The sequence below is a fragment of the Magallana gigas genome, chromosome 2 (genome assembly GCF_963853765.1).
Source record: "Magallana gigas chromosome 2, xbMagGiga1.1, whole genome shotgun sequence".
NCBI lineage: Eukaryota > Metazoa > Mollusca > Bivalvia > Ostreida > Ostreidae > Magallana > Magallana gigas.
Window position 1 is genome coordinate 58,028,518 of NC_088854.1, and position 17,000 is coordinate 58,045,517.

Here is a 17,000-nt window from a genome sequence, read left to right on the forward strand (position 1 = left end):
TATTCTTCTGAAACTGAATACTATTTGACTGCATATTTAAAGAGAACACAAAGGTCTTTACCAAAAACTAAAAAGACAGATGTGAGTTCAGGTGTCTAGGAGGAGTAATTATCCCCTGCCGACCGGTCGCTACCATCATGTGCTCATTGTCATGATCATGAAAACGAAAGAAACGGTAGTCAGTCCGGTATATAAAATATGGTATAAACGTCACTCGGCATGTGTCTTAATGAAATATCGTACTTGCTGACAAGGTCATTGTTTCGACCATAGAACTTACAAAAAGATGATTTTAATTGAGGTTCTTGAATAGAAAATGACTATTTAATGACTATAAAGCTGTCTAATTAAATTTCATGACACCTTGGACAGGCCTAGGGGTACTGAGAAGGTCATATATTGCATAGTCTTTGTTGCAGGAGTCCAGGCAAGGAAGGAAAACCTCTCCAATCTTTTAGATTCTTTTGCTCCGGAGGCTAAGGTTTAGACTCCAACCGGAAGCTTCAAAGCATATACGAGATTCCCACAGGTCTGTGTAGGGGCTATGGTACTCAGGAGACCATAAAGATTTATAAGTCTCTAGCTTCAGCCTAGTTGTATTTTACATTTATGTTTATGAAACATATATCTGAAAGGAAACTAAACTTGAACAGTTTTAAAGAATTTTAAAAGATATTGGTAAACAGAATAATATTATTTATACAAATACAGTTTCTAATAATTTCATGGGGAAGAGAGGGGCTACAATATTGTAAAGCTATTTCAATACTTAGATCAGCGACTTTGGTCTTCACTTGAGGAATGGGGCCATTGGGTCTTTTATCAATGTTATAACCAGTCTTTGTTGTCATTCTTCATTCCTTTTTTCATTCGTCACTTTATTAGAACACCCTCTTATCCGAGAGATACTATCTATAATCTTCCACCTATCACTCTGAGCTACGTTGACACATATCAATCAGTTTGAATAATTCTTCTAGCATGACAATTATAAATAAAGTTTTAATTAATTTTGACCCATCCACCTGAATAAATGAATAATAAAAAAGAATGAAAATTTATCCTTTTAAGAAAGTTTTTTCATTGCGTCAAGTGGGGGATTTATAATACACCACTGTCCTTTAGACCGACACAGAGACTCGGGAATTTGCAATTTACTTTTTGTTTCTAATGTACTTGTACATGTAAATCATCAATCCATACCGAACACGTAAAGTAGAAACCTATTGTCGGTTAAGGAGAAAGACCCACTATACAGCCATTACATAGAATGAGTTACATGGTTGTGGTTTACTTAAAATTAATTTATTTGTATAAATTAAATGTTGGGGGATGAAAACAAGATTATAATTTCGTAGATTCGTTTATAATTGACATATTAGTTTGATTTTTGATTGGTATGGCTACCTAATTAATACTTACAGTAATTATTTGATCACTTGATAATTATGGTAAACAAAATTTATATCTGTAGTAAATGTTTGTTATCATTCACAATATAAAACATACATGTATTTCCATAAATTTCAAGGACTAAGCCCATTTGCAGTGAAACGGCTTATTTTTTCATATGTAAATATAATATTCTATGAAACTTTACAAATGTATGGGTAAGGGACATGGCACATGGGCTTCTCTGTACTGTTTTAATTGTTTGCATTTAAAAATGCACTTTAAATTCGTGGGGAGAACATCAAACATATTGTATGCATGTGATAAATGAAACTGACAATGATTTTGATATACAAAGATGATAATTAAATATAGAATGGATATAAAATTCCCGTACACTGGGCTGTCATACGTAGAAAACACGAAATATGTAAGGTTTAAAGTAATAGAACGTGTTACATGTAAGGTGTAAGTGCACTGAAAAGACAGAGATACAACTCAAAATATTTTCATAACCAAGACGGTGTGGAAAACAATCTGAATTCAACCCTTTATGCAAATTTTTGAAATATCTCTAATATATTTATTATTTCTAAATCAAATCTAAGCCGATGATAGATACTCACTATGTGGATGTATTTTTCATTTATTGGAATCCAGGGTCACCCTTCATCAAATACTGCATTGTGACTAAATATTGGATAGATATATATCCACTATTCTCCTATATTTCTTAAGCAAGCCGATTGTGACTTTTTAGAATCTAACAGGACTGAACTGAATGTTTTTTTTGCAATATCTCTAACTAAATACCTGCGTGAATCATCAAAGAGAGTATTCTATTGGTAAAATATTTTCTTTTTTTTTTTCTAAACAATTGAAATCTATAGTCCAGATACACATCAAACAATAAACATATCAATTACTTGTAAATATGTTTAACGCAAAAAAAAAAAATCAATAATATGGGACATTGTACAGATGGGGGCCCCGGGGTAAGGAAACAATATGTAGTTAATATATGTGATGGTTGAGCATATCAATGCATGTACTATGTATGAAATATAATATTCACAATGTTGATAAAATTATATAGCCCTGTTAGACAACTATTAAACAATGACTTTCTGGTGTATTTCGATCTTTTGATTGTTCTTTACCTTGAAACGTCACAAATTAAATAATATAGTTCAAGCTGTTATATTTTATTTGCTCTTCTCCGACAATACGTCTTGTAACGTTTCCTATGACACAAAAGAAAATATATACAGTAAAATACAGTTATAGCGAAGTCTTAGGAACCAGTGGATTTACTTCGTAATATCTGTAATTCGTTATATCCGTATAACGAATTCGCAATAATAACTATTACCGAATTCACCACATATATGTATTCTTTAACAAGACTATGTTTATTTTATTTGCTAACTGGGCTTAAAAATACATTTCTTTGACACCTTTAACAATCGGATAATGAATTGAAAAACTTATATGAAATTAAATTCATTAAAACTATTACGTTAAATGGAAGTGAAATTTTTTAAACTGTAGAGAAATTTGTTACAAAAGTGTTAGATTTCGTTATTATTCACCTCTACGGGACTCAAAACCAGTTCGCTATATCCGTAAATTCGTTATATCCGAATTCCTTATTACCGTAAAATTTTGCAAAGATTTGTTAAGAATTTTACCCGGAATAAAAAAAGAGCTTCGCTTATATCCGAAATATCGCTATATCCGTGTTCATACTATACGAGCTTTACTGTACATTGCTAATCGATTTTAAAAAAAAATTATATTTTTAATTTATTGCTTTCTTTTAAATGTACCTTATTCGTCGTATGTTATAATCAATATAAGTTCAAAGTGCACGTTTTCATAACTTTTAATATAAGTAGTAATATATTTATTACATTGGCACATAAAGATTACATTCTAGTACTTTATTCATAAAAGAACATTAATTGAAAATAATAATAATAAAAAAAGATCTAGAAAAGCTTTTCGAGGAACTATTTTCGTGTGGTAGGGTTTTTTATGGGAAAATAATCAAAAATATGAAATTTTTAAATTTTAATTCACTAAGTATTTTATTATACTTTTGAATGCATGCAAATTGTACAACTTGTAATAATATGGAAACATTTCTGTTGGTTCTCATTAAATACGGTGGCACGACACAGCAATATATCTTGGATTAGTCAGAATTAACATAAAATTATCTAATACATGTAGTACGCATTAAATAAGCTCAGTAAATTTTTGTTACTTCTAAGATAAAATGTTTCTAAGAAAATATAAAGAATTTTTAAAAGATCTTTTAGTTTTTAGTTTTAAAAAATCTTGTTTTTAATTTAGATTTGTGACTGTTTGAAAGAAGCATTTGTCTTCAGAATCAAAAACTTTTGCTCACACTCGAGCCCTTGTAAGCTAAGTAGATACCACCATTTTAAGTTACCCTCTTTTATGTTGTCAACCTTTGTCTGCGACTACTGTAAAAATAATCACTGTACTCCCTTTTAGGAACGAAATATAGACTTTCATGTCATAAACAAATAAAAATATCTGCGTAAAATTTATCTGCGTAAATTAAATTTACCGTAATTTGTTTATGGTAGAGATTACCTAGAAACGTCTGGTGACATATGAAGGGAAGTTTTAAGAAAACATAATGTAAAACGAAAAGTAGTAGGTTATCTTATCTGCATTGATTTTTTCTCTCATTATAAATTAAGCATGTAGACAGTAGGGCGGAAAATATTAAAGTAAAACTTGGCATATATGACCAAGGAAAAGAGCGTCCATAAAAACTTAAAGATGGAAATTTCCATTTTCCTGATTTTGACAATGATATATTTTCCGTCGTTTCTTTGTAAGTAGTACTTTTTCAGTTTAACCGTTTTTTGGTCGATTTGATTATAGCCATTTTGATTAGATGATATCTTTAGATGCAATTTTCTTAGTAGGAGGTATAATTGAAGGCTTCAGTTATTTTAAAATAATTTTCAAAGCAGGAAATGTGATTGTGAGTTTTGATACCAGACGTATTCAAATCTTTTCGCTTGCCCACTTAAACTATATATCCAGTACTCCTTGTCGTAGATTGCCAAAACCGGATCATCAGTGAGATAATGGCTGATACCTGCATTACCTTCATCAATCTGAACTCCAATAACTCAATTTCAATACAAAGAAATAATGATTCCTTGTGTGCTTTTGTAAACGGGATAAGTTACGTAAGACCTACCGCATGGAACAGAACTTTTTTGTGTAGGAAAAGGGATTCCAATTTTTCTGTGTGTTTCACTGACACAATGACATCTGATGCCGGTGAATTTAATTTCATCGTAGGAGATGTTCAAGAAAATACCACAACTCTAGATGTTGAATGTAAGTGAAAACCCATTTTCTATGCTGTTATGCAACAATGAGATATCTAACGATTAAAGATTTTTTTGCACTTATATAATTACACCAATATTCATTTAGATCCACCAATGGTTTGGCCAATTAGTACAAAGACAACCATAGAAGGACGCAATCTTAGCGTCACGTGTTCATACACTATGGGCGAACCTACAGCTACAAGAGTTTACTGGACAAAATCCGATTCAGTGTTCAGATACGATGGACAGATGCTATGGATTCCAAACATAGAGATAGAAGACTCAGGGACATACGTCTGTCATGCAGAGAACAGCTACAGCAGCGGGAATAGAGGGACTGCAAACACCACCATCCAAATAGATGTGCATTGTCAGTCAATAAGGGTTTTTATGCTAAATTTGAGTTTCCTCTCAAAGCATTTCAGATTTTCATTTTTAATAACAGGTCAATTTTATTTATGTTTATATGTTATGTAGCTTATGCTTTAAAATTTCCATGGTGAAATATTACAAGAAAATTATGTCATATTGCAATGCAGAGGGTAAGGAAATGGTATTGTCGATGTGAGGTATGGTCATTAATGATCGTTCTATATATCGTTTTAGATGTCTGTCGAGTACGTTGTTTAAGTGTTATAACTACGTTGCTAATTGTGTGTTGTGAAACGTTGGATGTCCGATAAAAAAAAACACGGTCCCTTAATACAGATATACTTAACCCTTTTATGTACAAGTATAACATATGCTGAACGTTTTTATTTTGCAGACCCGCCCTCTATACAACCATTTGAGACACTGAGAGCTGTAGAGGGGACAACACTCGTCATTCCCTGTAACGTCATTGCTGGTAACCCAGCTGAAACCTCCACACAGTGGATGAGAGACGGCGTCGGCTTCAACCAGTCAGGGACTAGTCTTGTTTTGTCCACTATAGAGCGATCACAATCCGGGACATATGTTTGCATGGCCCAAAACACGTACTTTGACGATTCCCACGGAGAGGATAACCAATCCGTCACAGTCGATGTTGAATGCAAGTACACGTTAACTTCAAAAATTAATATCTACTTTTAATTTTACTAAAAATGGCCAGGTTCACCAAAATGTCATTAATTGGATCTATGGAGTATCTATGTCGAAGTATGAGTTCAGAACTGATAGACCGAAATATTCTCGGAACGATTTTGTACTAATTATATCTATTGAAATGACGTAGACTTTCTGGTCGTTTTGATAACAGTTATATATATATATATATATATATATATATATATATATATATATATATATATATATATATATATATATTTGTTGATGTTCTTTAAATCTCTAGATGATAATGACGACACAAGTCATTTATGCAAAATACAAACACAAAAACAAAACATCACATTAAAAACAAATTATTTAAGGTAGCTCATGGGTTTACCTGCTTGTGAGAAAACCTACCTTGAAAATTTGTCCACATGATCCATAGGTTTTATAGTTTTATTTCTAAAATTTATTTAAGATTCGTCTGCGCGGTAATAATGTTATTGTGTTTCAAATACAGTGTCATTAATAAAATCAAGCAACGCCATTTCAATGAAATATATAGTAAAATGCACATTTTAACCCAGAAGCGCATTACAAAACTATGCTCCAAACTTTTAAACGATTCAGACGAAATTAATCATACTCAACACAAAAACAGAGGAGATAATTATAAATCAATTCATAAAAAAATATCAGTATGTGCTCTCGGCCAATTTTTGGCAAAAAAACTTTAAAGATTTAAAAGATTTCTCAAAACCTTATATTTTCATTACGACGTTAGCCTGACGTCATCATTTCCTTACTTCTTAGAACACCAAATTGAAATGCATTTATTGACAAGACTAGCTGTTTAACACATTTTAGAACATGTAAATGCTTATTAGACATTATTGTGAATGTTATCAAATGCAATTAATGTAAGGCTGTAAAGATACAGAAAATTGCTATTTTTGTTTTAATGAAACTCTGAGTCAATCAATGCAAAAATAAAATGCCAGGCAACTACTGACATTATAAGAAAGTAATCGTATAAAACAGTTATCTCAAGCCAAAAGAAATTTAAGAATTTAATCGGTAGTACAGATTACGGAAGTTATAATTGTAAAAAAAAAAAAAGCGAAGTTAATGCATACATTCTATTTTAAAACATGACTATAAATGGAAGAGTTCTAACGCACACTCATTCTTTATCTTTATAGCACAAAATGTGACAATGTATGTGACATCTTTAAATTTTCAGCACTTGATATAAATCTTTGTATAAACAGTCATAAACCGCATATAAGCTTTTTAAGATATTTTCTTTTATACTTCAAAATATCTCATTTGTCATTTTAAAAAAAAAATTATGAGTTTACTATGACGGTCAACTCTTTACGTCGATTCCTATTGTGACGTCAGCAAACCCGCGAGCTACGTTAACTAATCCAGATTAAATAAAAACGATCCTGTTCACATAGTACAAAAGAGTACACCACGTTTCATCGAACTTAATTATTTCAGATTTTTTTAAAGTTACAATTTGCAAACCTTATTACAACCAATTTAACATTTTTTAAAAACAAAAAAGGACATCTACTTCCTTATATTTTTCATTATAATTTTGATCGAGAATGGTCTTCTTATCAAAGCTTACAAAAGCTTAAACAAATTTCCTTAAATACATTTTTCAAGAAAAAAAATTGTCAATATTTTACTTTAATGTAAGATAACTATTATATATAACTTCTATTATATTAGTTTTATCAAGTGGTTTAAAAATATTAAAATGCTTAAAATTCGGAATTCCGAATAGACTATTTACTTAGTTATGTCCGAAATAATTATATCAGTATAATTGAACATATTTCAGTATAAATGTTTATACTCCATTGATCCATATAATTAAAGTTTGAATTTTTGCACAACCTTAAGAATCTTGAAAAGTATACTACGACATTTAACTGCCAGATAGTATCTAAGAAGAAGTGTTGTGACATATTATATTTATTTTGTTTTCGGTTTATTGGAACTACTAGGTACTATTACATGTTGCGTCCTAATCTTTCTAACATTTTACAAATTTTAAAACTTTTCAAATTATATTAAATAGGCTGGATGGTCAGTAAGTATCCATCAGATCTCCTTTAGATGTTTAAATATGATTATTATTCATCTAGCCCTCTTATTGAAGGCAAAGTGGAAGTCACTGCAAATTCCTTTTGATCAAAACAGTGGATTATAAACTCAATAACCTAAATACATCTGTGATAACGTTATCCGAAACTTATTTTTTTAGTTAAATATGGACAAAAAATCAATTGATTTTTGAATATACTTAATAGAATTTTATTAGGTTACGAAGCAAAAATCCATTTTAATTTTTTTTCTTTTTATTATACCTACTTTTGAAACAGCAAAATCTTATTGGCATTTGGGTGCTAAATTGTAATTTCCGATACATGTCAAACGGAAATAAAAAAAATTCCTTTAAGAATTTCGTTTGATAGTGAAATACATATTTTTATCTGATGAAAATGGACAAAGAAATGTTTTTCATTTTAATCCATATATTTCATTCTACGTCATAGTATGTTTTCAAATTAGCTAGTCAAATTACGATGAAAATTCATTTTTCCATTTTACTATACCTACCTATGAAACATCAATTTTTTTTGTAATGTACACTCTAACTTTTAATTCAAGATACACGTCAAAAAGGAAATTAAAAAATATTTCCTTTGAGAATTTCGTTCTATAGTGAATACGTTTTTATATCCTAAATATCAATTTTATCCATCTTTATTGGCAAAATACTTTAAACTTTTTATATTTTTTTTATCAGTCAAAATAAATTCCACTTAAGTCCTCTTTGAAATGCACGTTTAGACAAAACGAAATCGGATTAAGAAATGTTTCCAGCAATTCATACACAGATTATAAGTACAAAATCATCTTCACTCTCTTAATAGACCCTCCATCTGTAAACCCATTAGAAGTTCATTATCCAACGGAATTTTCTGATCTCCAAGTTTATTGCTCTGCGACACCCGGGAATCCCCCAAACCATGTTTTTTACTGGACACGATTAGGAGATGATAACTTCCGGCAAAATGGTACATATTTGGAGCTGTACAGTATCAGCAGGAATGAAACCGGAAGATACATTTGTACAGCAGTTAACTCCTACTCGACAGGAGGGGAGGGCAAGGATTCTCAAACCTTGTCAGTAAATGTTCAATGTAAGGAAATATATATTGAGTTTTTTATTTCAATTTCTTTAAATTAAATCGGTGACAGTTCATGTAAATTACAAAAAAAAAACCCACAAAAAACCATGATCATGTTATTTTCCTAGATCCCCCATTCGTGACGCCTCTTCCCAACGTCAAACGCGTGGAAGGAGAGCATGTCCAAATTACGTGTAACGTCATTGCAGGAAATCCACCCTCTACTACTATTTACTGGACCAAATCAGGAGATTCCGAATTCAAGGGATCTGGGCCAGCACTTGTGTTTTCGAATGTAAGCAGAAGTCATAGTGGAAGGTACTCCTGTGTGGCAGAAAATAACTACTTAAACGGAGGGAAGGGCACAGACCAAGAGTTATTCGTTCTAAATGTGTTGTGTAGGCATTTATTTTTCTTACAAGAATTCAAAAGCATTCACTATTTGAAATTATAAACAAACGTTTGAGTTTTTTAAGATTATGATTTTAAAATTCTATACGTACATTTGTTAAACCTTTCAAAGAACAATTGGCATAATAATTTGTTTACTTACTGTAATGTAGAAAATGCTGAACTAATGTGTTTACGTATTCTTTTTAAGACGGGCCTTCATTTACCCATGGCCAAAACCTGAGGGTTTCCGAGGGACAATCAGCCTGGCTGACGACGTCAGTAACCAGTAACCCCGCCTCCAATGTTTCCTGGTTCCGGGATAACATTCTTGTGTCCACGCAGCAATCGGTTAATGGCACCACTAGCTACACCATCACAAGGGCAAAGTGTACAGACACTAGATCATTTATGGTGGTGGCCAGTAACGGCGTACAGTCAAACCAATCTACAACAGTCTCTCTCTACGTCTATTGTGTGTATCTTAAAGTTAATTCATCCTCATGTCTTTTAAAAAAAAACAAAAACAAAAAAACAACAAAACAAAACAGAATGACAAAATTATGGTTTATATATAATTTTCTTTACAGTTTACAGGTATACCAAGCAACATTTTTTGAACTTCAGAATAACAATTGTGATGTTTGTATTTGTTAACTTTAACACAGGTTCGCCGAGACTAGCAACAGGAGGAAGTTCTGCGAAAGTAACGGTAGGCAGCAACCGATATCTGAACGGACAAATTTCAGTCCTGTCTTTTCCACAACCTTACTCTTCACTGATTTTTCCGAGTGGCGCTCTCATCACTCTCAGAATCGATGCTACAGAAACCAATTTATTCACAATCACAATAACCAAGTCAAATCTTCAGTTGGGTGATTTTATGACATATGTCCTGACTGTTGCAAATCAATATGGAAGAGAAACGATATACGTCAGCATAATACCCAGAGGTATGTATTATATATGAACGAGTACCTTTAGGCAAATAATACCTCAACCTTGACAAAAGTGAATATCGTTATACATCCATATTATATGATATTTTCTTTTTAAGGTGTAATATCCCTCTGCTATTAATTTTGTCATATATTTTCAAAAAATTTTCATATTGATTTTCATCAAAGTCAATATTAATCGATTCATATGAAACAAAAATGAAGTGATGAAGCGCTGCTAGATTTTTCAAAAATTGATAATGTGTCTAATCATGATATGAAGAAAACTAGACATAGTGATTAGAAAAGGCAAAATTTTACCATCGCAGCATAAAATCAAAAATCCAAAATGTATATGAAAATAATATATAGTTATATACATTTTCATTTCATATTACAAAACATATTGAAGCGCCGCATTTTAGTTCAGAATAGCATTTCGTTGTATAGGTTTGCAACAAAAATTGCTTCAATCAGCAAGAGTTATTTTTCTTTATCATAGACTTTTGAAGGTTTTACATACATGTTTTACATACACTGCATGATAAATTGCCACAGTTTTTAACTTTTCAGAAAAAGTTTTTCTGTTTTCAAATTTGGATAAGATAATAGTAAATGGATCCATATATCAAGAAATCCTAAAAATGTAAACCAGAGCATACATTTTGCTATAACACAACAAGGGGATCAAGCGAATAATCATCCAGTAATTGGTATGATATCAATATAGGGATTTATTGTCTTGAATCAAGAGATATTGGGTTTTTTAAATTTTGTTTTCCCATATCTGCTCCCTCAGAATAGAAAAGCCTTATTAAATTTTAAACATTTGAAATGTTATAATTTTAAACGATTATAACTAAGTATAGAATTTGTAATTGTCTTAGTCACATTTTTCCCAATTATAATTCATTCAGCTCTGTGAATGAGCTATAGATAGAGAAGGCATTCCATCCAAATATTCTCTGGCCTTAAACATCAAACATCACCTGTAGATGTACTGAACAAGTACATAAAAGTTTGTTAAATTTATAAAAAAAAAAATTAATCCATCGGGATGGGGAGGGGGAGTAATAGTCATGTAGATATTGCCTAATAAGTACTTTATCATTATGATAAATTTCTTGTAATATTTTGTAAAAGTTTTCTTTACTTTTATGCCCCCTGCTTCAAAAAAGCCCTGGGGTTCAATTTTTTTTCTATATCTGAATTTAAATAAGTGTATCGCCTTCCAAAATAAATTATGACCCAGCACCACCTCCCTTGTTGTTACATGCCTTAATAATTGTGAGTTAACAGAAACAAAGTGATAATATTTTCTACAGAAGTTATCTCTCTTATCAGAGGGACATTCCACCTTAAGGAACTACATGTCTTTATAATAAAAAGAAGAACTGAATTATAGATCAAAGAACATATTTATTTAACGAGGCCGAGTACAGAACGAGTAAGCACGCTTTCGCGCAGCTTTCAGTTGTATTGTGACGTCATCTTTATGTTTTGTTAACGCCATGGCGTGATAGTTTCAACTGCAGATATTCAGAAAAATTTGTAGAAAATAGCTCGTTTGATGCGTAAAATTGATATTATTTTGTGGAATAAACATAAATGTCACGAAGTATAAGCTATATTTGGGCTCTGGTTGAGGGTTCAGCAAGCCTAGCCCTCTGTCACGTTTTCTTAACCCGCCTTAATATAGCTTAATTCATATATTTCAAAACAGTAACAATGTATTTTATATTAATGACCCTTAATATGTGATGTTATATATCTATTTATTACTAAAATATGTTTGAATGTTTAAATAATACTATAAAGATCACCATTTTCGTCTTTGTCAAATAAAAATATCCATTATCTGACAAACTGGGAAATTGGGCATATAAAAAACAACTTTGATAAGAACAAACTAGGAGGTAAAAGAATGTTTTTTATTTGACCATTTGATGCCTTTTAGCAATAACTTAAATATGTAGAACAGAAAAAGAAATCCCTAGGGCAGAAGTTTAAAAAAAATTGTAAAAAATGTGCAAAATTGATACATTTTAACAAAATCCCATAGAGTCCTATCTTAAAAATTTACAAACTTCGAGATGACCCCTTAAAGAAACGGTGTGGTAAATGTCGTATTTGTTTATCTTAAAATAATAATTATATCAGTAGAAATTCATGTAAAAAAATTCATTAAAAAATCTAGGGCAGAACAAATTAGACCCGGCCTCGTTAAGCAGTATTTAAACTAGGAAGATTTCATTGAGGCATATGAAAATATTTTGGATTTTATAAATAAATGCATAGAACTATAAAAAGCCTATGGTGAAAAGATTAATTTTGTTTTATAAGTATAGTTTACTCAGGAATTATTTATTTTACATAATTTGAAGAAAGGGTACTGAAGATTCCGAATTCAACGCGAGGAATTAATATCCACGTAAAATTGCGAGAAGCGCCTTTCGCGGATTTTTAAATCTCGCAATTAATTTTTAAGGGCTGAGAACTACTAGTTAAGAAAAAGGGTTAACAGTTTCGCGATTGCGGTTTTACATTCTCGCAATTTGATACAAAACTGCGGTATCCCGGAATTAGGTACGCGCGTAAAATAAGGAATTTACAGTAACAACTACTGACGAACAAGTAATGGAATTAGAATTGTTCGTTTTTATGGAGGCAAATGAATTTGAAGATTTTTACTGGTTTAATCTTCCTTGGTTTCTGTTCAGGTAAACCATTTCCAGCTGCTCAGGTGTTGGTAACTTGTGGACACGGACAGGCTCTAGTTACCTGGCAGTCCTCGTACTTTGGTTATGAGAAGCAGTACTCTCTGGTCCAGTACTCTACTGATAACGTCAAATTTATTAACGCATCTGACGTCACTAAGGAGTACATCAAAGAGAAGATTTTCCAAGCATCCGTGCACAATCTACAGGACAGTTCACAATACTTCTTCCGAGTATTCACGACGAACACTTACGGTTCCTCAACATCTTTACCGACCAACTGCTCCACGGAAACATCCCAAGGTTTTCATACAATAATCACCTTTGTGTTTCTCTCTAGAGATTGTAATTATATATTTACGTCAAAAGTTTACGTTCTACCTTAACAGAAGCTTTTGTATTATTTATGGTAAGTGACGGTCAGAAAAGCATTTCTCCCTCGAAAAAAATAATTACGGTTCCCTGTATAACATTCATTAAACTTAGAATTGGCGTCCTTAATTTCACGAAAAAAACCCAGACATTTGTATGTTTTTCCTTTTGCAGAAAGTTCCTCCTCTAAAGTTGTAGGAAGTGTATTAGGAACATTACTACTACTAGCTGTGGGTGCAGCGGGTTTTATCTCGTACAAGTACCTCACAGGTTTCATAGATTTCTTTAAAAAATAACATAGTTACTATATAATGGGATTTGATGTATATAATTTTCTACAAAAATAACGTTTTATCAATGGAATGATGAACTGAAAATAAAACAATGTATTATTTTTCTTATAGTGAGAAAGGACCCCAAGAGGTAACATCAGAGTTTCATCCCAATTAAACTCCAAAATGTATTTTCTTTCATACTTCCCTCAGCTTAAAGCATTATGAGCTGCATTTTTCATATTTAATTTTTTTTTTACTAAAATGTTCTTTTCCACTAAAAGGACAAAAATATCGTGGTTTTTAAATTTCTGTTAGCCATATTTTTGTGGAAAAGGTCGTTAAGAAGCCTTATTCGGAGCAAAATTGAATTATTGTCGTCCTGTACAAAAATTAAATTGTTTTTTATTCCTTAGAAGAGAAATATTTCCTTTGACAAAAGTTAATTATTTTTTCAAACTTTATTTATCATAAAAGTTTAAGTTATATGCTGACATATCATACTAGCAGGTTTTTGCAGCAAAATAAAATTCTAAAAAATACAGCTCATATTGCTTTAAGTTAAAGGTTCAAATTTCATCATTTTTAGGTCTTATGACTCAATTAAGTTGGGGAATACGATTGTAAACAACCATACATATGACACTTATGAAAAACAAGGTAATGTATATAAGGTTAGAGGTCTTTACCCTGAGAGGGGTAATTTGTATCCACGTTGTAATATCCTATTTTGTTCTTATTCTGTTTAATTTATACAAAAATGGTACCAAATTACAACGGTTAATAATTATGATAGCTCTTTATTTTTATTTTCCCTCTATTTCTAAATACAACCAACTGTAAGTCTTAGTTCTATAGAAAATGGTAGGGCTAAAATCTACACGATCAAGTTCTAATCAGTTTATTGATCTGTCGACATCGAAAACCTTCCGCAACTTAAAAACAAACCACAGACTACATGAAATAATCATGATGATTTCAGACTCAAATTTCCATTAAAGACGTTCTGGCTATTTCTTTTATACATATATACCATCTTCATACTGTCCTAAATACCAAAAGAGAGCATTTTATTGTTGAAGTAGACATAAAGCATAATAAATATGTTTTAAGTTTGATTTGCCAAGAATATTTAAGTATTAATCTTTTTAAAATATGTTAATTCCCTCCTTACAGAGAATGAAGAGGAAACTCCTAAACATTCGAAGACAAACGAGTTAAACCCTTTCAAAACTAAAGTTGTACCGAAAGAAATCAGTTGGAAAACAAATTATTCCAAATTAAAATCGCTAGATGGAGGTGACACGAAGAAGTCAATATCTACTGAGCCGAATCCCACAAAAACGATAAGAGGGGAGCGAGTATATGAAAACATACAGGACCTATCCTGTGATCACCATGACCTTAATCGAGGGAAGACCAGCGTGACAAGAGCAGGCTATCCACAAAAAGAGAATTCCAAGGAGACAAAAACAAAACCATTAGTCCCACCAAAACCTAAAACATAATGCAACCCCGAAAGCATATCCTTAATCAACAGATGAACCTTAAGTTTTTGAAAATGATTTGTTTAGCTCTTACCTATTGTTTAGTAAAGTAACATTTTATATAATTTAACTCAAAAATATAAAATTTTTACAATAATTTAATTCTGGTTGTAAAGCGGCATTTGATTGGATTGAAAATTTTTAGTTAAATTTGTATAACCTGGTTTGCACGTCGCAAGACACGTCACAATGCACTACCGTCAAAAACGTTCTAATCCGCTAGACGTTATGTTTGAATTTTGAACAGATTAATATCATTTTTAAAGTAAAACGGACTTAATTTGTACAGCAAATTACAGAAAATTAAATTATCGGAAATATTTCTTAAATATCTTAATACAGCGGTCTTCTTTGAAAGGTTATATATATAAAATATGGTCACAACCATCTACCCCCCTTTATTTTTACACATTATTTCAATCAATCATTATGTTCTTGTTTTGTTATGAATTATTTTTTATTATATTTCATTTATAATGATGCTTTTTTTTAATTAATATTTCAATCAAATAATGTTAAAATAACAACAGATGCTTTCTTTTACTTTTTGCTTTATCTTTGTAAAAATAACAGGTTTGTTTCAATATATATCATTAACTTATAAATTCACCATGTTTTCAGTATGTGATATAAATTAAATGGGGTTAATTATTAATGACTTTAAAGCTATTTTTATTGACGCCGTAATGAAACTGTTTGAGGTAAGGTTTGCAGCTTGCACTTTTATTTCATTGTGAAGAATCGTACCAAAGCTATTTATCAGTTTTTTCATTATACTAAAGTCTTTCTACTTTAAGAATTTGACTAATTTTGCCAGAATCGCCTTTAGATATAAAAGTTCATGATTTCAAACTGTCAACATGACGAAATGTAAATCATTTCATAAAAATAATTACATGTTTTACCTTAATTTTTTGTATGTATGCTACAAAAGATGTGTTAGTAATCTCAATCATTAATCAATGTTATGGAATTGCATAAATGTGTTTACAAAACAATTTTTACCGAAAGAAAATCATTGTACATGGGCAACGGATACCACAGCATCCAACTCTTATCGGTTCATTCGCAAACGACCTTGAATTCCAAGGTCAGAATTAGAGGTTAATTTATCGAAGCTGTGTTTAATGGTCAACCAAACTTTGACTGTTGTAGAGTCGCAAACAAGATGCAGAATCCTTATGTCATGTTTTTGTTATATGTGGCATATCTAAACATTGCTCATCGGCTCATCGACTTGAAAATTCATTTTACACGAAGAAACATCTGTATTGTATTGTACATAAACATATGTACTGGTCTCAGGAAAAATAAGTGCTCGTCATTTGATTATTTATCACGGATGGGGTTTTGATAATACTTAAAATATCGGGCTTGGTGTATGAAACAAAGCTATCATCTGTTTAAGAAGATGCATTTTTTTGCAATGTTTTAATATATTATTTTAAATAGCTTGAATTTAATCTCTGTATTCTATTCTATTTCTTGATTAAAAGCTACATTGAGAGCATGAACTCCACGGACTTGCATGAACTGACCTCAAACTTCCAAGGTAGACTCGGTAGCCTTCACATGCATAGAAACTCGGCTGTTCCTTGTGTTACGTTCTCGAAAATAATAATAACTTACGTGATTGTGCTTAATTTTTACGAAGATTAAAAAATAAATTTAAATATATAATCATGAGTTTAAATAGTAAAATGATGAAGGTTTTTTGTGCTCTAATTGGTTTTTGAGGTAGC

General features: G+C 31.2%; 1 protein-coding gene across 1 annotated transcript; it reads left to right on the forward strand.

Annotated features, from left to right (window-relative positions):
• Nucleotides 1-4,390: 4,390 nt before the first annotated feature.
• On the forward strand, nt 4,391-15,238 carry LOC105332362 (hemicentin-1). Its single transcript, XM_034447812.2, has 12 exons — nt 4,391-4,782; nt 4,882-5,148; nt 5,545-5,811; nt 8,765-9,034; nt 9,151-9,420; nt 9,624-9,887; nt 10,081-10,365; nt 13,071-13,370; nt 13,614-13,709; nt 13,844-13,862; nt 14,301-14,371; nt 14,888-15,238. Exons 1-12 carry the CDS (start codon nt 4,524-4,526, stop codon nt 15,217-15,219), a joined length of 2,700 nt encoding a protein of 899 aa, XP_034303703.2. The 5' UTR covers nt 4,391-4,523; the 3' UTR covers nt 15,220-15,238.
• The last annotated feature ends 1,762 nt before the right edge of the window (nt 15,239-17,000 follow it).

Bases quoted from the DNA above. Each gene is read 5' to 3' on its own strand.
- LOC105332362 (XM_034447812.2), top strand. From the start codon at position 4,524: ATGGCTGATACCTGCATTACCTTCATCAATCTGAACTCCAATAACTCA. The intron at 5,812-8,764 runs GCAAGTACACGT...CTCTCTTAATAG, and splicing joins CGTCACAGTCGATGTTGAAT to ACCCTCCATCTGTAAACCCA. The intron at 14,372-14,887 runs GTAATGTATATA...CCCTCCTTACAG, and splicing joins TGACACTTATGAAAAACAAG to AGAATGAAGAGGAAACTCCT.